Below are 20,076 nucleotides of genomic sequence, written 5' to 3' on the forward strand. Positions count from 1 at the left end.
AAAAAAAAAAAAAAAAGCTACAGAGAAACCCTGTCTCGAAAACAAAAAAATAAAAAAGGACTTATCTCCAAAATATATAAAGAACTCAAGAAATTAGACATTAAAATTTTAAATACCTCAATTAAAAAAAAAGTGTACTGAACTAAACAGAGAATTCTCAACAGAAGAATTTCAAATGGCCAAAAGATACTTAAGGAAGTGTTCAACTTCCTTAGCTATCAGGGAAATGCAAATCAAAACAACTCTGAGATACCATCTTAGAGTGGCTAAGATAAAAAACACCAGTGACAGCTTATGCTGGAGAGGATGTGGAGTAAGAGGAACATTCATCCATTGCTGGTGGGAATGCAAACTTGTGTAATCACTTTAAAATCAGTGTGTCGGTTTCTCAGAAAATTGGGAGTCAACCTACCTCAAGATCCAGCATTACAACTCTTTTAGGAATATACCCAAAAGATGCTCAATCATACTACAAAAGCATTTGTTCAACTATGTTCATAGCAGCATTGTTTGTAATAGCCAGAACCTGGAAACAACCTAGATGCCCCTCAACTGGAGAATGGAGGAAGAAAGTGTGGCACATCTACACACTACTCAGTGGGGAAAAAAAAAATGACATCTTGAATTTTGCATGCAAATGGATGGAATTAGAAAACACTATCCTGAGTGAGGTAACCCAGACCCAACAAAACGAATATGGTATGTACTCACTCATAAGTGGATACTGGCCATAAACAAAGGACGTGGAGCTGATAGTTCATGATCCTAGAGAAACTAAGTATAAGGTGAAGCTAAAGAAAAACATATATAGATCCACCTGGAAATTGGAAGCAGACAAGATCATCAGACAAAATATGGGAGCATGGGGGCAGGAGATAGAAGGAAGGGGAAAAGGGGAGGGTTAAGGAGAACTTGAAGAAATGGGATGGTTGAGATGGAGGAAGGACAGATAGAGAGCAAGGAAAGAGTTATCTTGATTGAGGGAGCCATTATGGGGTTAGCAAGAAACCTGGCTCTAGAAAAATGGCCAGGAATCCACAGGATGACCCCAGCTAAGACCCTAAGCAATAGAGGAGAGAGTGTCTGAACTGGGCTTGCCCTGTAGTCAGACTGATGAGTATCTTAAATATCACCATAGAACCTTTGTCCAGCAACAGATGGAAACAGAGGCAGAGACCCACATCGGAGCACTGGACTGAGCTCCCAAGGTCCAGTTAAAGAGTGGAAGGAGTGAGAGTATGAGCAAGGAAGTCATGACCATGAGGGGTTCATCCGCTGAGACAGCTTGCCTGAGCTAATGGGAGCTAACCAACTCCAACTGTACTGGGAGTGAACGAGCATGGGATCAAACTAGTCCCTCTGAATGTGGTTGACAGTTGGGGCAGACTGAGGGGCCACTGGCAGTGGCACTGGGATTGGTCTCTACTGTATGTACTGACTTATCAGGATCCTATTCTCTTTAGATGTATACCTTGCTCAACCTAGATGTAGTAGGGAGGGCCTTGGACTTTCCACAGGGCAGGGTGCCTTGCCCTCTCTTAGAATAGAAGGGGTTGGGGTGAGAGGGCATGTGGAGGGAGTGGGAGGGGAGTGGGAGGAAGGAGGGTGTGGGAATTTGGATTGGTATTTTTTTGAGTAATAAAATAAAATGAATGATTTTAAAATATTAAAAAAATGGAAAGCGGCCAACTGTGGTGGCCCATGCCTTTAATCCCAGCACTGGGGTGGTAGGAGCAGGCAGATCCTGTGAGTGGGATACAGAGAAAGTTCCTCAGCAGCCGGAGCTACATAGTGAGACCCTGCTTCAAAAAGAGAAAAAGTAAAATGGAATTCATAACAGTAACAATAGAGCATCAAGAGAAGGTTGGAGAGATGGCTTCGTGGTAAGACTGTTTGCTGCTCTTGCACAAGACTGGAGTTCCGCTCCCATCACCCATGTCAGGCAGCTCACAAAGCCTGTATCTTCAGTGCCAGGGGACCCAATGGTCACTTCTGGCCTCTGACGGTTCCTGCATGCACATGTCATTCACACTCATAGACATAAAAAATTAAATTTACAAAGAATGTTTTAACATGTGCTCGATGTTGTTAACACTCAGTAGGAAGTCCATTCTAATCACGGGGAAACGCTGCTGCTCACCGCCCTGGCTAAAACAATAACAACTCTCTGCGTTCACACAGTATAGAGCAGCTGGAGAGACCCTTCTCCGTTAGTGCGAGAGTACAGATTGTGAGGATCACTTTGAAAAACTATTTGGTAATATTAAACACGCAGAGACACTATCACCTAACCATTTCTGGTGCTGCGGGAAGGTTTACAGCTAGTAACTACCCGCCGACTGGGGCGTGGCCTCACAGACTATTTACCCGGATGCGAGCGCAGTGGGCCTTCTCTCCTCCCCCTGGGCCCCTTTTGCTGGTTCGGTTTGTTTGGGATCTCATCTTCATCCATCGTTCAAGCAGAGAATCCTGATTTTAAGTTTTACCCCTTAATAAATGACTGTCTATTTCTTAGTTCTGAGCTAGCGTGAGATTCCTTTTCTAAGCGTCCGATAGTGTGTCCCGTAAGCCTTCATTAGTGCAGCCAACTGAGACTACAGCCGCAGGAACAGTGATAACGAACATATGGTGGTCCTCCTTTGATGCTACACACCATTCTAAATGCTTTATACCCAGCGAGGTAGATACTATTATCATGTTATAGAGATGCAGGCTGAAATACAAAGCAACCACACACATTTCCCAAGAGTGTGGTTTTCCTGAGGAAGACAGCCAGGATGCCAGGAATGAGAAGGCTCTTAGCCAAATGCAACATTCACCTTCTCATGAGGATGTTCTCGTTGTACATGATTGCCATAAAGCAGAAAACCACAAACATTAAGACTGTTGTGGTGGCGCACACCTTTAGTCTCAGTCCTTGGCAGGGAGAGGCAGACAAACCTGAGAGCAACGCCAGCCTAGGCTGTCCAACACAGATGCCAATCCATAGTGAGCAAATTAGAAGAATACTTTATTCTTTTAATAAATTATAAGATTGAAATAGAGGAAGTACAGATTCAATGCAATGCCCAGCAAAATCCCAGCAAAATTCTTCAAAGACCTCGAAAAAACGGTACTCAACTTCATATGGAAAAACAAAAAACCCAGGATAGCCAAAACAATCCTGGGCAATAAAAAAACTTCTGGAGGCATCACAATCCCTGACTTCTACTTTCCTACAGAGCTACAGTACTGAAATCAGCCTGGTACTGGCATAAGAACAGACAGGAGGACCAATGGAACCAAATAGAAGACCCAGATATCAATCTACACATCTTCAAACACCTGATCTTTGATAAAGAAGCAAAAAATATAAAATGGAAAAAAGAAAGAATATTTAACAAGTGGTGCTGGCATAACTGGATATCAACATGTAGAATGAAAATAGATCCATATCTATCACCATGCACAAAACTCAAGTCCAAATGGATCAAAGACCTCAGCATAAAGCCAACCACACTGAACCTTATAGAAGAGAAAGTGGGAAATATACTTGAACGCATTGGCACAGGGAACCACTTCCTAAATATAACTCCAGCAGCACAGACATTGAGAGAAACAATAAATGGGACCTCCTCAAACTGTAAAGCTTCTGTAAAGCAAAGGACACGGTCAACAAGACAAAACAATAGCCTACAGCCTACAGAACGGGAAAAGATCTTCACTAACCCCACGTCAGACAGAGGACTGATCTCCAAAATATACAATGAATTCAAGAAATTGGACACCAAAATCACATAATCCAATAAAAAAAAAAAAAAAGGAGTACAGACCTAAACAGAGAACTCTCAACAGAGAAATCTAAAATGGCTGAAAGACACTTAAGGAAATGTTCAACATCCTTAGTCATCAGAGAAATGCAAATCAAAACAACTCTGAGATTCCATCTTACACCTGTAAGAATGACCAAGATCAAAAACACTAATGACAACTTATGCTGGAGAGGTTGTGGGGAAAGAGAACACTTCTGCATTGCTGGTAGGAATGCAAGCTGGATGTCAGTGTGGCGATTTCTCAGAAAATTTGGAAACAACCTTCCTCAAGACCCAGTAATACCCACTTTTGGGTATATATACAAAGGATGCGCAATCGTGCCATAAAAACATGTGCTCAACTATGTTCATAGCAGCATTGTTTGTCATAGCCAGAACCTGGAAACAACCTAAATGCCCCTCGATCAAAGAATGGGTAAGAAAAATATGGTACATTAGCACAATGGAGTGTTACTCAGAATAAAAGAAACCAACAACATCTTGAATTTTGCAGGAAAATGGATGGAGCTAGAAAACATTATTTTGAGTGAGGCACAGAAAGACAATTATCACATGTACTCACTCATAGGTGATTTTTAAACATAAAGCAAAGAAAGCCAGCTTACAAATCACAATCCTAGAGAACTTAGACAACAATACAGACACTAAGAGAGACTTACATAGATCTAATCTACATGGGAATTAGAAAGTAGAAAAAGACAAGATCTCCTGAGTAAATTGGGAGCATGGGGATCTTGGGGAGGATTGAAGGGGGGAGAGGAGAGGTAGGGAGAGGAACAGAGAAAAATGTAGAGCTCAATAAAAATCAATTAAAAAGGTATAATAAAGAAAGAAAAAGAAAAGGGCAATGCAGAGCAGATTGGAAAAAAATAGAGGAAGTATCTGGGCAGTGGTGCCACAAGCCTTGAATCCCAGTACTCGGAGGCAGAGGCAGGCAGATCTCTGGAGTTTGAGGCCACCATTGCCTACATAGCTAATTCTAGGACAGCCAGCGCTACGCAGAGAAAGAAAGCCTGTCTTGAAAAAATAGAGGAAATATAGCTGTTGCCAATATGAATTAATCTCATAATTTGGAGCAGCAACAACAACACTGAGGGCTGAGGAGATAACAGTACAAGCTTGAGGACCTGAGTTCACATCCCCAGAACCCAGGTGAAAGAAAACAACAAACAAAACTAGAGGAATGGTATGGTACAAAGCTATCCTAGTACTGAGAGGGGAGACAGGGGTCCTGTGGGGAAGCAGTGAGACGTCTGTTGGACAGCTAGTCTAGCTGAACCCATAAACTCCATCTGTCTCAAAAAATTAAGGTGAAATGTGACAGCCGGCACCTCATATCAACCTCTGGTCTGCAAACATGAGCGCACCCACACGTACTTACATATACTTTCTCTCTCTCTCTCTCTCTCTCTCTCTCTCTCTCTCTCTCTCTCTCTCTCTCTCTCACACACACACACACACACACACACACACAATCACCACTACCAAAAACAACAATTAACAAAATCAGAAATGAAAATAAGGACACAACAACAGACACCTAGGAAATCCAAATCCAAAGAATCATTAGGCCATACTTTAAAAATCTGTGCGCCCCCAATTTGGAAAATCTAAAAGAAATGGATAATTTTCTCAATAGATACCACTTATCAAAGTTAAGATCAGATAAACAATTTAAATAGATCCACAACCCCTAAGAAAATAGAAGCAGCCATTAAAAGTGTCGCAAGCAAAAAAGCCCAGGGCCAAGTGGTTTTAATGTAGAATTCGGAGACTTTCCTAGAAGAGCTAACACCAGTACTCCTTAAATTATCCCACGAAACGGAACCAGAAAGAACACTGCCAAATTCATCTTATGAGGCCACAGTCATACTGACACCCAAACCACAAAAGAGTCAACAAAGAAAGAGAATTACAGTTCAATTTCCTTTATGAACATGGATGAAAAAATATTCAGTAAGTACTCAAAAACCAAATTCAAGAACACATGAAAAAGATCATACACCATAACCACGTAGGCTTCACCCCCAGAGATTTAGGGATGGTTCAGCATATAAAAATCAGTCAATGTAATCCACCATATAAACAAACTGAAAGAAAAAAAATCACAAGGTCATCTCATTAGATGCCAAAAAAGCTTTTGACAAAATCAAACACCCTTCATGATAAAAGTCTTGGAAGAGCAGCAAGTGTTATTAGCTGCTGAGTCATTTCTCCAGCCCCTTGTTAACACTTTTATTTTCTTAAGATCAGCCGGGTGGTGGTGGCGCACGCCTTTAATCCCAGCACTCGGGAGGCAGAGGCAGGTGGATCTCTGTGAGTTCGAGACCAGCCTGGTCTACAAGAGCTAGTTCCAGGACAGGCTCCTAAACCACAGAGAAACCCTGTCTCGAAAAACAAAAATAAAAAATAAAAAAATAAAAAAAAGTCTTGGAGCGATCAGGGATACAAGGGACATACCTAAACATAATAAAGGCAATATATAGCAAGCCTATAGCAACACCAAATTAAATGGAGAGAAACTCAGAACAATTCCACTAAACTCAGGAACAAGACAAGGCTGTCCACTCTCCCATATCTATTCAATATAGTGCTTGAAGTTCTGGGTAGAGCAATAAGACAACTGAAGGATCAAGAGGACACAAATTGGGAAGGAAGAAGTCAAAATATCAATATTTACAGATGATAAGACAATATACATAATCAGCCCTAAAAATTCTACCAGGGAACCCCTACAGTTGATAAACACCTTCAGTGAAGTGACTTTATACAAGATTAACTCAAAACTATCGGTAGCCCTCCGATATACAAATGGGCTGAGAAAGAAACCAAAGAAACAACACCCTTCACAACAGAACTCAAATATTACAAAATACCTTGGGAAAACTCTAACCGAGCAAACAGAAGACTTATATGACAAAAACTTGAAGGATTTGAATGAAGAAATTGGATGCAATATCAGAAGATGGGCAGATCTCCCATGTTCATGAATCGGTAGAATTAACATAGTAAACATGGCCACCCTACCAAAAGCAATTTCCAGAGTCAGTGCAGTCACCATCAAATTCCAACACAAGTCTTTTTTGTTTGTTTATTTGTTTTTTTCGAGACATGGTTTCTCTGTGTAGCTCTGACTGTCCTGGAACTAGCTCTGTAGACCAGGTTGACCTCGAACTCACAGAGATCCATCTCCTCTGCCTCCCAAGTGCTGGGATTAAAAGGTGTGCGCCACCACTGCTCAGCTTCAGCACAATTCTTTACAGACCTTGAAAGGACAATACTCAACTTCATATGGGAAAGAAACCAAAAATCCGATGTTGGGATAATCTTTTTGTATACCGTGTAAAGATGTGTCTCTGTTTTATCTCACCTGCCTAAGACACCTTCTGATTGGTTTAATAAAGAGCTGGATGACCCCAGGGCTGGAGAGATGGCTTAGAGGTTAAGAGCACTGTTCTTCCAGACGCCCTGAATTCAATTCCCAGCAACCACAAGGTAGCTCACAACCATCTGTAGTGAGATCTGGTGCCCTCTTCTGGTGTGTAGGCACACATGCAGACAAAACACTATGCATACTAAATAAATACATCTTTACCAAAAATAAAAAATAAAAAGCTAGGCAGGCCTCCCAGACAGAGATAGGGAAAGAATCTGAGGTGAGAGATTCATCAACCAGATGAGGAGGAAATCAGATGGACAGTCCTGAGGAGAGATAACAATCCACATGGCAGAATCCTGGTAATGGAAGATATGGAGCCTGAACCATTCATCTTCTGTAACCTGGCAAGGCTTTCAATGGTGGAACTGGGACACTTCCAGCCTCAAAGCCTTTGACCTACAATTTGCCCTGCCTGCAAGATGAGCTGGGGCAATGGTGGTGCAGAACTTGTGGGAGTGGCCAACCTATACTGATGATCCAGGAAGCTGGATAGAGTCAAACACAACTGGCTAAAAAAAAAAAAAAGACTCAATGAAACGATTCCTGATGATGTTCTGCTACACTGGCAGATCAGTGCCAAGCCCCGCTGGCATCAGAGAGGCTTCTTCCAGCAGCTCACAGTAGCGGGCTCAGAGACCCACAGCCATTAGGCACAGAGCAAACCCAGCTTGGACATCGCCATCAGGTCGCTCCCCTTGCAGCTCAGGAGAAGGGGAGGAGGAATTGTGGGAACCAGAGGGTTTGAGGACACTGGGAGACCTGCCTGCAAAATCAGCTAAGCAGGGCTCTTGGGGGCTCACAGAGACGGAAGGGGCAGTCACTGAACTGCATGGATCCTCACTAGTTCCTCTGCATATATGTTAGGATCGTTGGGTTGGCGTTTGTGTGAGACTCCTGGAAATGGGAGTCGGGGTGTCTCTGACGCTTTTTGCTTGCTCCTGGGACCGTCTTCCTGTACTGGGTTCCTTCATTCAGCCTTGACAAAAGGGTTCATGCCTGGTCTTATTTCATCGGTTTTCTGTTTTCTGTTGATGTCCCTGGGAGGCCTGCTCTTTTTTGGGGGGAGATGGAGGAGCAGAGTGGATCTTGGGAAAGTGAGGGAACTGGGAGGAGGGGAAGCTTCAGTCGGGTTGTATTTTATGAGAGAAGACTAAACTTAAATCATTTTCTATCATTACTTCTTTTGGGGGGTGGAATCTTTTTTGAGGCGGGATTTCTTTGGGTAGCTGTCTTCGAACTTACTATGTAAACCATGCTGGCACTGAACTCTGAGGTCTGCCTGCCTCTGCATCCCGAGTGCTGGGATTAAAGGTGTTTCCTTGTTTCTACTTTTTCTTTGAGGATGAGAGAGGGATGAACAGAGAAAAGGAGTTTCTTAACGCATATAGAAGTTAACCAAGTTGAGGGCTGGGAAATGTAGCTCAGTTGGTAGAGTGCTTGCTCAGTGTGCACAACGCCCTGGGTTCTACCCCCACCATTGCTCAAGAGCAGGCATGATGGCCTGTGCCTATAATCACAGTACTTGGGGGATGGAGATGGGAGAACTTGAATAAAGACCTTTGTTATCCTTGAATACACAGCAAACCCTAGGCCATCTGGGCTACTTGAGACCCTATCTCAAAAACTAATCGATTTGGGGCTAACAAAATAATTCAGCGGGTAAAGGCTTTTGCGGCCAAGCATGGTGATCTCGGTTCAATTCCTGTACCCACGTGAAGAAAGAAGAGAACCGACTCCCACACGGTGTCCTCTGTGCCAGGACACATCCCACAGACTCACGTCCACATAATCGTCAGTCAATACATGCAAAATTTTTAAAAAGTTAAGTATGTTGAGGAAGCAGGAGGCTTACCTATGGTAAACAAATCTTCATTACTACTAGATATTTTGCTCATATCAAAAATGAGACACACCTCCAATTAAAAAAGAAAAGTTAGGTTCTCAAAATCTGTGATGTTAGCAGTGGCCCTGACTCTAGTGCATTAGATAATAATAATTTAATAACAGGTGAGTCGTGTAATAAGGGGTAGATTTGCCTTTCTTGAAGACATTCAAAACCGGCTGCTGCAGAATAGAACATTTGTTTGACTACATAAAGGTGTGTTGCTTTTGTTTATGCTGAATTTTTTTAACTTTATTTATTTATTATGTATACAATATTCTTTCTGCGTGTATGCTTGAAGGCCAGAGAGGGCACCAGACCTCATTACAGATGACTGTGAGCCACCATGTGGTTGCTGGGAACTGAACTCAGGACCTTTGGAAGAGCAGTCAGTGCTCTTAACCGCTGAGCCATCTCTCCAGCCCCCCTATGCTGAATTTTTTAACTAAGTAAGGATGTATTGTTATCTCTCCTTGCCTGCCTAAGGCACCTGATTGGTCTAATAAAAAGCTCAATGGCCAATAGCTAGGAAGAGCAGGGGATAGGTGGGGCTGGCTGGGAGAGAGAGAAACAGAGTCAGCCAGTCAGCTAGGAGCCAGCCTGCCAAACTGGAGGAAGCAGGGACGCAGGATGGAAGTATGCAGATGAGGTAAATGAGCCACATAGATTAACAGAAATGGGCTAACTTAAGTTTAAAAAAAAAAAAACTAGAAACAAGCCTAAGCTAAGGCCGACGTTCACAGTTGATAATAAGCTGCCGTGTCCTGATTTGGGGGTTGGCGGCCAAGAACGCCTGCTACACCCAGCAGAACTGAAAACAAGTTCTCTGAAAAATTCAGTCAGCTGGAGCTCTCGGTGACAGAGCTGAGCGTTGGATTTGATTCTTCGTTTACTTTATTTAACCATTTCTCTGTTTAGTACTCGGGACCTTGTATATGCTAGGCTAGCAGTCTCCCATCGAGCTAGCCACAGCCTCAGGTCCAGGGTTGAGCTCTGGCCAGCTACCACTTCTGATAACCTCTGACCTCCTGCCATGTCATGCTGGCCCTTAAGCCTCCTCAGAAACACCCCTTCCACTCATGTTACCTCCTTTGCCGGAACTATGGCCTCAGAAGCTGGTGTCCTGGCTCCTCCAAAACTGGAAATGGCTGTGTCCACCAGGCTGGATGAAGCCGGGCTTCACCCGAAAGACCAGCCCTGAAGGGCAGTGGCGGCTGTGGGCGAGCCCTGAGGAGGCTGACTCGCCGGCTCACCTCGAAGAGGCAGGCAGTTTTCTGCGTTCGGAGGGAGAAGGGGCACGGTGACCCTTGACCCCAGGACTCCCTCCCTGCAGCCTGTGGAGAGCCGGGGCTGCAGAATGGCTGCCCCTCACACCGACCTGGCTGGCTCCCCTCGCCCAGGCTCGGGATCCCTGGTAAGCTCTCCAGGGGCTGATGAGGTGAAAGGGACTCAGCGGCCTGGGCTGAAAGCCTAGCCACCTCCCCAGTCCCCGCATGAGGCCGCTCCCACCTCATGAGCCCACGAGGCCTTTCCGGGCCGTTTGGTGCATATACGCCATTGCTGCCCTCGCGCCTCCTCTGCAGACAGGCAGTCCCTTTTCCTCTCGGCCTAATACCCCCCATGTGACAGAAATGGTGCGCTGGAAGTCTTGACCCTCTCATTTATTCCGTGTGGATTTCAAACCGCTGATATTTGCTCTCTGATACTCAAATATTTACTATGCTTGCTACTTTCAGTAGCAGAATCAACATTCACCGCACCTGGCCGATAGGGCTCTAAGGGTAGCTGCTGGGAACTGAAAATGATCAGATGGGACACCGGTGGAGAAGGGAACTCGCCGCCCCGTCTGATCATTGCGGTCCACCCAGATCCCACGTGGGAAGGGAACTGTCTCTTTCAGTCTTACCACCAGAGCAGTGGAATAATGGGCCCAAAGGAATGGGGATGTCCCCTTAGGAATCTCATGCTGGGGAAAGGTGCCAACCAGAGGGTGAGTTGTCTCCGATTTCACGCTTGTCAGACACCTGACGGTTGAGGCCCTGACAGCCATGGATCAATGGCGGCCAGCACATCTTGGACGGCTTAGATTGCATATCGCTAGCCCCTATCTGCACGTCTCACGTCAGGAGCCTGAGATGGACTGGAGGGGTCACTGGCCTATTTGCCTCTTCCTAATGGGGCCACAGTGAATAAATCTTTTTCTGCTTTCCACTATGAATTTGGTTCTTCTAATTAGCTTACTGGGGCCGAGTAGCTGAGCCTGGCTTGGGGCACAACCTGTGACAGGAAAGATCCAGCACACACACACACACACACACCTCGTTCAAAATAAGGGAGCCAGGCATGGTGGCGCACACCTTTAATCCCAGCATTCAGGAGGCAGAGGCAGGTGGATCGCTGTGAGTTCTAAGGCAGCCTGGTCTACATAAAGAGTTCCAGGACAGCCAGGACTACACAGAGAAACCCTGTCTCTAAAAACAAAACAAACAAACAAAAAAACCACAGGGGACAGCTTCTGAGGAATGACATCTGATGTTTGTCCTTCGGCCTCCAAATGCAGGCGTGCACTCATACACACGTGAACACACAGCACATACACACACAAAAGAAGAGAGGAAGGAAGGAAGGAAAAGAAAGAAAGAAAGAAAGAAAGAGAGAGAGAGAGAGAGAGAGAGAGAGAGAGAGAGAGAACCGAGCCTTGTCTCAGAGACAGAGAGCTGCCACCTCAGAGACCTAGGGCTTGAAGAGGAAGCTGGGTGATAGGAACCCCCACACACACTGTAAGTCTGTGAGGAACTCGGGACCTGACGAGCATGAGCGACACATGGGCACATCATAAGAAAGCATGGAGATGCTGGGTGTGCTGAATGACACCCCACTGCCAATGCCTGGTTCTTCTGGTGCCTCCTCCCCTTAGGTTTCTCCACAGAGGCAGGAAGTGCCACCTGAGGTTCACTTCCTGCATTGCCTAGCTGCTCTCCTCACCCCTGGGACTGTCACACCTCCTCCATTGCACTTTCACTTCCTCTGGTGTCCAACCCCAGCCCTCAGCACATGGGAGCACCTGGTCTGGTGGAGGGGAGACCCAGAGAAAGACACACACACACACACACACACACACACACACACACACACACACGACGGAGGCCGAAGGGACAAAGAAGGGCAGAGAGAGTTAGTTCAAGGGCTATGGGTCCTAAAGAGAGGACCTCAAGATGCAGGGGCGGAGCCAGGGAGCAATGAGGTCAGAGTGTCTGTGAGGTTGGCCTCTGCAGAGACAGCCCTGAGGTTCCAGGACCCAGATGTGGGTGGAAGTCCTTCAGGAGGCCCTGTGTACCCTCCCTGAGCCATGGACACCTGCGAGGGACCACGGATTGTGTCCTTGGTACCCACGTATCCCAAGGTGCTGCTGTGTGCCCTGTGGAAGCCATGAAGAAGACAAGAACTCAGCTGACAGTCACTAAATGAAAAGGGCTGGGTGGAGCTCCACCCCTGGAACTTCCTCTTTCTCTGCCCTCTTCCTTTGTGCCTCCTTCTCTCAGTCTCTCTCTTTCTCCGACCATTATCCCCCGGTCCCCTGTGGCCAACACCTCTTCTGTCTGGGTTCCTCAAGCTGGTTGCTCCCCATCTAGGAGAAGATGTCAGCCCAGGAGAGTTGCCTCAGCCTCATCAAGTACTTCCTCTTCGTTTTCAACCTCTTCTTCTTTGTGAGTCTACTCATGGCTGCCCAGCAGGGGTCCCAGGACCATGGTGGCCCTGGATTGCCCGCAAACCCCTCCTCTTCTCTTCCCGTAGGTACTAGGAAGCCTGTTTTTCTGCTTTGGCATCTGGGTCCTCATTGACAAGACCAGCTTTGCATTCTTTATGGGTGAGAGGGCTGGGCAGTAAGGGAGGGTCTTCCCGGGGTGGACCTGACCCAGAATCCCACCCTAAGGCATCGCCTGGTATCTCCTTTGCCCTAGAGGCCCTCAGGAGTTACCAACTTTTCAGAAAGGGCTTGCGTTCTAGTGGCCCATTGGCCACCACCACTGAGCCTCTGTGCCGTGTCTTTCCTAGCTGACAGGTTGTGTAAACTGGATGTCGTGGTGTGTGCCTACCATCCAAGCTCCAGGAGGTGGAGCGAGGGGAGCAAGAGCCTCTCCTTGCCTACACAGTGGGTTGGAGGCCAGGCTGGACAATGTGAGAGACAGGCTCAAAAACAACCGTAACAAAATGAGGTCATGATTCCAAACAATAACAGAAATGATAGACATTTCACAAATACTTCCTGTGTCACATCTTGGGCTGGGGCTCACAGACGCTCCCTTCTTGAGGTTCACAGAAGGGAAGTGTCACACAGCAGGGAAGGGGAAACTACTGATAAAGGGGAATCAAATCCATAGCATCGCAGCCAGCGGGTGGTGGCGCACGCCTTTAATCCCAGCACTCCGGAGACAGAGGCAGGCGGATCTTTGTGAGTTCCAGCCCAGCTTGGTTTATGGAGCAAGTTCCAGGACAGCTAGAGTTACATAAAGAAAGCCTATCTCAAAAAACAAACAAAAAAGCAACTCATATTTATTTACCACGTTGATCACTGGGTTGAACAATGTTCTCATGTGTACTTCAGAACACCTGTTATCCCAGCACATGGGAGGTGTAGGCAGGAAGATCAGAGGTTCCAGGTCACCCTGGCTACAAAGTGAGTTCAAGGCCAGCCTGAGTTCCAAGAGACTATCTCAGGGGAAAAAGAAAAAGAAAAAGAAAAATTTAGGAAAATTATCTCTAACCTGGTGGCCCTCCAAGGGTTTAAGAACTGGATCCAGTGACGCTACAGAAACGAGACTACAAAGTCTGGAGAAGTGGGACCAAGAGCCAAAAAACAGGAGGAGAATCTCAGAGGGAGAAAAACTAACTCAGGGCGGGAGATAGTGCTCTGCCGGGATGGCCAAGTGCAGTTGCTATTTCCCGGCCCGACCCTCACTGACGTTCACCGCCTCAGGCTTGTCCTTCATGCCACTGCAGACCTGGGCCAAGGTCCTGGCAGTCTCCGGTGTCCTCACCATGACCCTGGCCCTCCTGGGTTGTTTGGGGGCTCTGAAGGAACTGCGCTGTCTTCTGGGCCTGGTGAGTAACACTGCCCATCACCGATCCCGTCCTGCCCCTCAGAGGCCTCCTTTCACCTGTCACCTCCCTCTCCGCTCTGTCCTCAGTACTTTGGAATGCTGCTGCTCCTCTTTGCCACACAGATCACCATAGGGATCCTCATCTATACTCAGCGGACCCGGGTGAGTTTGCCAAGGAGGCTGAGGGGCAGGAGTGGGGAGAGAAACAAAGGCAGGTGCCATCAACCAGGAAGACAGTCAGAAAGACACGGGGACGGAGGCAGAGAGGGAACGCTGGCGTGCTGGTGCATGTGGTCCTGGCTGTCACAGGCTAACATTACTTAGCCCAGGAGACCAAGGCTGGTCTGGGCAACAAAGTGAGGCCACGTTTATTAAAAAGGAAGGGGCCATGTGTGATGGCATACATCTTTAACCCCGGTATTCTAGAGGAAGAGGCAAGCAGATCGCTTTGAAGACAGCTTGATTTATACAACAAATTCTAGGGCAGCCAGGGTTCCATAGAGAGACTCTGGAGAGGGAGGGCAGGATGGAGACAGAGGCAGACATAGACTGACTTCTACCTAGCATTTATTCTGCTGGTGAGTACTTGTGTAGCACTCATGAGGTGGTCGGTTTGGTCCCTAATCCTGGGTACCTGTAATTCCAGCACTTAGAATATAGAGTCAGGAGGACCAAGAGTTCCGGACCAATGTGGGTTATGCAGGAAAATAATTTTATTCCAAAATAATTTTATTTCAAAATTAAATCCAAACTTTAAAAAAAAGGAAGAAGCAATGGAGGTGTAAAAACTCGTAGAAACACTTCTGAGATTCTGAGGAAGAGAGCACTGCCAGTCATTCGGGAAGAAACCCAAGGGTGCAAGGTTGGGCTTCTGGGGTGAACACCATGGGCGGAGCTGGGGCAGTCGGGACAACTCATTCCATCCTCACCTACACCCGCTCAGTTGGAACGAAGGGTGCAAGAGCTGGTGCTGCAGACGATCCAAGGTTACGGCGCCAACCTGGGTGATACAGCGGCTGAAGAGAACTGGGACTACACGCAGTTCCAGGTGTGTGAGCTCCCTACATCTCATGTCCTGGACAGTTAACACCCTGGACTCTAACATGGTTCTAAAATCTCAGCGTCAGCCTGGGGTTTAAGGAGACTGTGCCTCTGTGTGGGCCGCGGGTCACCTGTTCCCTCTACTCTGCTTGAGTACCCTCAGATGACAATATCACTGTCCCCATGCAGCTAAGTCCCCAGACCCTTGGCCCTGACTCCCGTCCTCGCATGTAGTCCAGCTCTGGCATCCCAAGACAGAATCACAAGGGTGACCCACAATCTCAGGTTCACCTGATGCTCCTCTGCAGAGCCACCTTGGCCCCATCGTATCTTACATACCCATCATTCCTACCCGGCTCCCAGGCTTGGCTGCACATCTACAGCCCAGACCCCGGGTCCCTGACTCTACCCCCCATCCCATCAGCTGCGCTGCTGCGGCTGGCACTCTCCCCGGGACTGGATCAGCGCCCGCATGCTGAAAGGGAACGAGTCTGAGGGGCACTTGGTGCCCTGCTCCTGCTACAACTCCACGGCGACCAATGACTCCTCAAGCTATGATAAGCTCCTCTCCCAGCACATGGGGACCGCTGACCTATGCACTCTTCCCGCAAAAGCCCCCTACTACCGCGAGGTGAGCCGGGCACTGGGGAGGTGGGCCATCGGTGGGCGGGACCTCTAAAGGTCGGAGTCTTTAAGAAAGTGGGCAGGGCTTGGAGGGTGCGGCTAGATCAAAGGCGTGGCCCAAGGAGGTCAGGAGAAGTGGGCCCCCAGAGTGACTGTGGCCCACACAAGCATTAGGAATCCAGAACAGAAAGGTAGGTGGGGCCCTCTGATGTGATCTAGGCCTACACGAAGCGTGGCATCAGGCGGACTTGGGAGGGGGCAGCTACAATAAAAGACAGATCAGTGGGCGTGACTACTCAGGAGCAGGTACCTGGAGGTGGGAGGTGCGTGAGTTCCATGGGGCGGGGCCCTCAGTGTGAGAGGAAAAACCTAAACAAGGGCGGAGAGCCTGGACCACGGGCACAAGGCAAAGTTTGGAGAAGTCGTGTTTGGATACCTAAAAGAAAATTTGAGAGGCTCCTGGGCTTGGGGATGAGTTCCAGAAGCAACAACACCTTTATACTTTTCCTGTAATCCCAGGGCTGCGCACAGAGCCTCCGGAAGTGGCTGCACAACAATCTCATCTCCATAGTGGCTATCTGCCTGGGAGCTGGTCTTCTTGAGGTGACTTGGCCCCGCCCCCATCAGTGATTGGTCTGTCTAGATGTTTTCCCGTTGCCGAGGAAACGCGCTTGCTTTGCGTCTATCTATGGCAGCACTAATATGGGATGGGGCGGAGACCTGGCTTCTGCAAACTCTTGGCCATATGCGTGCTCTGCCCGCTACCCTCTCCCGCAGGTAAGCGAGATGGCGCTGTGTCTGCAGCTACATCGTAGATCGCTCAGCAAAGAGCCGGTGCTGCCGCTGCAGGGAACCGAGGGTTCGAGCCCTACGCCCGGGCTGAGCGCTGATGGCAGCAGCGGGCGCTGGGGCGGGCTTAGTAGTAGCAGCGGACGCAGCAGCACCCCATGGGGCAGCTGGGGCATGGCGGGTGCCTGCCCGACTTGGGGGGACAAGGCACAAGGCAAGCTACCCGTGGCTTTGGGGCCTTGGCCATTGTGGGATATGGACGAGGAGCAGCCTGAGACGGAGAGCGCAGACGTTGAGGTGGAGGTCGGGGAACACGCAGAGACGGCTGCGTCTCCAGAATAAAGGACGCTGGGCTTGCTTCTGAGCTTTCAGACTGCCACTGGGCTGCCCGCTCTCAGCGCCACCAGTCACTCTAAACTGTGCACGCCCACTTTTTGCTTCTCCTTTTGCCCTTCCCTTCGGGCACCACCCCTTCTCCAACCCTGAAACACTCTTTCTCTGCAGCTCAGCTTCATGACGCTCTCAATATTCCTGTGTAGAAATCTGGACCACGTGTATGACCGGCTGGCCCGGTACCACTAGGCCTGGCCCGTCGCATCAGCGCCCACACCTCCACGCAGCCAGGAAATGTTTCCTTCCTGGCTGGTCTTAGGGCTAGTGCCTTGGGACTCAGTCCCTGGGGATCCAGGTGTCTGCCCTTACTTCCCCCTCTGTCCCCGGCTTCCTTCCCCATCTCCTCCTCTCCACACCATCTGTCTGCCACTTCCCACACGATACCTCAAATAAATCCCCTTCGTTTTGGTAAAAATAGCTTTATTCTCCTTCGGAACATAAACCATCACTCTTGGGGAAAGGAAGGTGGCAGGGTGGTCTGAGGCTCACTTAAAATGGGGATGAGATTAAGAAGTCCCACCCCACTGCTTGCCCTAGCTGAGATAACATTAATCTTAACACTGTATAAATATCTCCTTATATTAAAAAAAATTCAGGTCCCACTTCATTCTGCCCCCAGCTGGGAAGCCGTTATCTTCAATTGTGACATCCCAGATCAGAGAAAGGGTGTGGGGGAGAGGCAGACATGGGGCGGGTAGAAAACAGGAAGGGTACAAGGCAATGAGTAATGTCTCCCACACTGCCCAGCTCCCTTCTGCAGAAGAGCACAGAGGGGCCCTGTAGAACTGAGAGACCAGTGCTGTACCTGTGGGCATGCACTCCTGTCCCCAATCCCTGATGCCCAGGAGTGAAGTGTCCTGTCAAATGTTCCCTGTGAGGTCAGCTCATTCAGCTCAACAAGTTTTTGGGTTCCCCTCTAATAGGAGCCAGCCCCCTTGCTCAAGCTTGAAATCAGGCCTCTTTATCATGACCCTCTCTCCAAATGAGGGGTACAGGGAGAGCCAAAGGGTCCTTCCTAGGAAGGGGGTGTTCTGAGGACAACCAACAGCGGGGCCCCATCAGTCCCTGACCAGGCGGTAGATATGGTGTTGGGCTCCGTGTTCACTGGTGGAGACCTCAAAGACGTAGGCAGTGCACAGCAGCAATTCCTGAGTGTCCCTGTTGGTCACCACCTGCCGGGAGAACAGGCTCATGCTGTGGTGGGGTGGGAGTCTGGGGGGGGGCTGCCCTGCCCACCCCAGCATGTCACCCGGAGGATGGTGACGTTCTCCTGCCCCAGCATGTCACCTGGAGGATGGTGACCTTCTCCAGCCCCTGTATGTCACCCGGAGGATGGTGACCTTCTCCAGCCCCTGTATGTCACCCGGAGGATGGTGATGTTCTCCTGCCCCTGTATGTCACCTGGAGGATGGTGACATTCACCTGCCCCAGCATGTCACCTGGAGGATGGTGACGTTCTCCTGCCCCTGTATGTCACCTGGAGGATGGTGACGTTCTCCTGCCCGCCCTAGCATGTCACCTGGAGGATGGTGACGTTCTCCTGCCCGCCCTAGCATGTCACCTGGAGGATGGTGAAGTTCTCCAAGACACTGTTCATCATGTAGCGCTCGGGCAGCTGCCGCAGCTTGTGCAGGAAGTTAACCAGGTACTCACACATGGGGGAGCGCATCAGGCGGTACACAAAGCGCCCATCCTCCAGCTGGGCCCGCTCTGTCTGGGAGTGGGAAGCACAGTGGCCACCCTAAGAACCAACCAGAGTTCCCCCAGCACCCCACCTTTAATGACCGGGGCCTCTGAACCTGCAAACTAGGAACCTTGCGTCTCCTCAGAGTCACAGTCTGAGACCTCAGTGACCTCCAAACACCCCAATGCCATCTCCAGACTGTGCCCGAGTCCCCAAGTCCTCCAGTCCCTCCTCACTCCAGATTCCTAGCACACCCTTAAGACCCTTTTTCATCTTGTAGATTCGATCTCTAGACCTTTCAACCCTTGAAATGAGCCCTCGCTGTGGCTTTTAGTTGCTTATTCCTGTTTTGTTTGAGACAGGGTCTCGTAGGCCAGGCCAGCCTGGAACTCCCTATGTAGCTGAGGATAGACTTGAAACTCCTGATGAGTGGTCTGCATGGTACAGGGCAAGCATTCTACCACCTAAACTACACCCTTAGCCTTGTGTGGAGCTAGTTCCTAGCACACTGCACTGAGCCACCAGAGAGATTGGGATGGCCCTCCCTCACCCTGCCTGCCCACATGCCTGTGACGCTTACTCCGGATGCAGGCTGTACTCTAGCCCCAGGGCCTCACCTCCACTTTCTCCACCACTTGCTTGCCAAAGGAGCAGACCTTGGAGGAGCAGGTAAGTGTCATGAGCTCCTGGCTCTCATACTGGCTGCTCACTCCATAGAAGCCACCACTGCCTCCACTGGTCCCTGCCTCTTCACCACTTGGGCCCCAATTCAGGTCCGCCTGAAAGACAAGATGAAGAGGCCCAGTTCAACTGAGGGAAATCCAACAAATCCGGACCTCCAGGCTCCCTGAGCTGCACCCACTTGCTTCCCCCCACACACACACCCCGTGTCAGCTTCCAAAGTCTCCATGTTGGCATGAGCAGAAGACCTACCCACCGTTCCAGGAAGACTAGAGATGGAGGGTGTTGGGGATAGTATTTTTAGGTGTGTGACTTTTTTTTATGCTGCATTTGATTAACTGTGAAGCTGTGATGCTTTGTCTGTCTAAAACACCTGATGGTCCAAATAAAGAGCTGAACGGCCAACAGCGAGGCAGGAGCAAGGGTAGGCAGGCAGAGAGGATAAACAGGAGAACCGGGGAAGGAAGAGGAACCAAACAGGACACCAGGGACCAGCCACACAACTATACAGCAAGCCATGGAGAAAGAAGTAAAGAAAGGTATACAGAAATAGAGAAAGATAAAAGCCCAGAGGCAAAATGTAGTTGGGATAATTTAAGAAAACTGGCAAAAAAAAAAAAAAAAAAAAA

General features: G+C 48.6%; 2 protein-coding genes and 1 long non-coding RNA gene across 8 annotated transcripts in view; 1 reads left to right on the forward strand and 2 right to left on the reverse strand.

The window, feature by feature from the left end:
• The window catches only part of LOC126488178 (uncharacterized), a 25,221-nt gene extending 14,441 nt beyond the window's left edge, over positions 1-10,780 (reverse strand). For all 3 annotated transcript variants that reach the window (XR_007588604.1, XR_007588602.1, XR_007588603.1), the window contains exon 1: positions 10,220-10,780. This is a non-coding gene — a long non-coding RNA (uncharacterized lncRNA). The remainder of the gene's footprint in view (positions 1-10,219) is intronic.
• A 1,630-nt stretch (positions 10,781-12,410) lies between these two features.
• Cd37 (CD37 molecule) lies at positions 12,411-17,478 on the forward strand. Of its 3 annotated transcripts, none has more exons than XM_050121459.1 (8): positions 12,411-12,840; positions 12,929-13,001; positions 14,112-14,236; positions 14,323-14,397; positions 15,179-15,283; positions 15,701-15,907; positions 16,420-16,503; positions 17,194-17,474. In XM_050121459.1, the coding sequence occupies exons 1-8, from the start codon at positions 12,772-12,774 to the stop codon at positions 17,269-17,271; spliced, it is 816 nt and encodes a 271-aa protein (XP_049977416.1). In that variant the 5' UTR covers positions 12,411-12,771; the 3' UTR covers positions 17,272-17,474. The 3 variants fall into 3 exon arrangements, with proteins under 3 accessions (XP_049977416.1, XP_049977418.1, XP_049977417.1); XM_050121461.1 differs by having other exon boundaries at positions 12,468-12,536; positions 17,194-17,478; XM_050121460.1 differs by having other exon boundaries at positions 12,790-12,840; positions 14,135-14,236; positions 17,194-17,475.
• Positions 17,479-17,485: 7 nt separating this feature from the next.
• The window catches only part of Tead2 (TEA domain transcription factor 2), an 18,467-nt gene continuing 15,876 nt past the window's right edge, over positions 17,486-20,076 (reverse strand). For both annotated transcript variants that reach the window (XM_050121457.1, XM_050121458.1), the window contains exons 10-12: positions 19,384-19,545; positions 18,644-18,796; positions 17,486-18,254 (exon numbers count right to left, since the gene is read on the reverse strand). In XM_050121457.1, coding sequence (XP_049977414.1) covers positions 18,141-18,254; positions 18,644-18,796; positions 19,384-19,545 — 429 coding nt within the window. In that variant the 3' untranslated portion in view covers positions 17,486-18,140. The remainder of the gene's footprint in view (positions 18,255-18,643; positions 18,797-19,383; positions 19,546-20,076) is intronic.

This window comes from Alexandromys fortis, unplaced genomic scaffold (assembly GCF_014885135.2).
Source record: "Alexandromys fortis isolate MF-2015 unplaced genomic scaffold, M_Fortis_MF-2015_v1.1 scaffold_161, whole genome shotgun sequence".
In the NCBI taxonomy this organism is placed as follows: domain Eukaryota; kingdom Metazoa; phylum Chordata; class Mammalia; order Rodentia; family Cricetidae; genus Alexandromys; species Alexandromys fortis.

Excerpts from the sequence above, each read along its gene's own strand:
- Cd37 (XM_050121459.1), top strand. The coding sequence starts at position 12,772 with ATGTCAGCCCAGGAGAGTTGCCTCAGCCTCATCAAGTACTTCCTCTTC. Across the intron at positions 15,284-15,700 it reads GGGACTACACGCAGTTCCAG|CTGCGCTGCTGCGGCTGGCA; the intron begins GTGTGTGAGCTC and ends CCATCCCATCAG. Across the intron at positions 16,504-17,193 it reads TGGGAGCTGGTCTTCTTGAG|CTCAGCTTCATGACGCTCTC; the intron begins GTGACTTGGCCC and ends CTTTCTCTGCAG.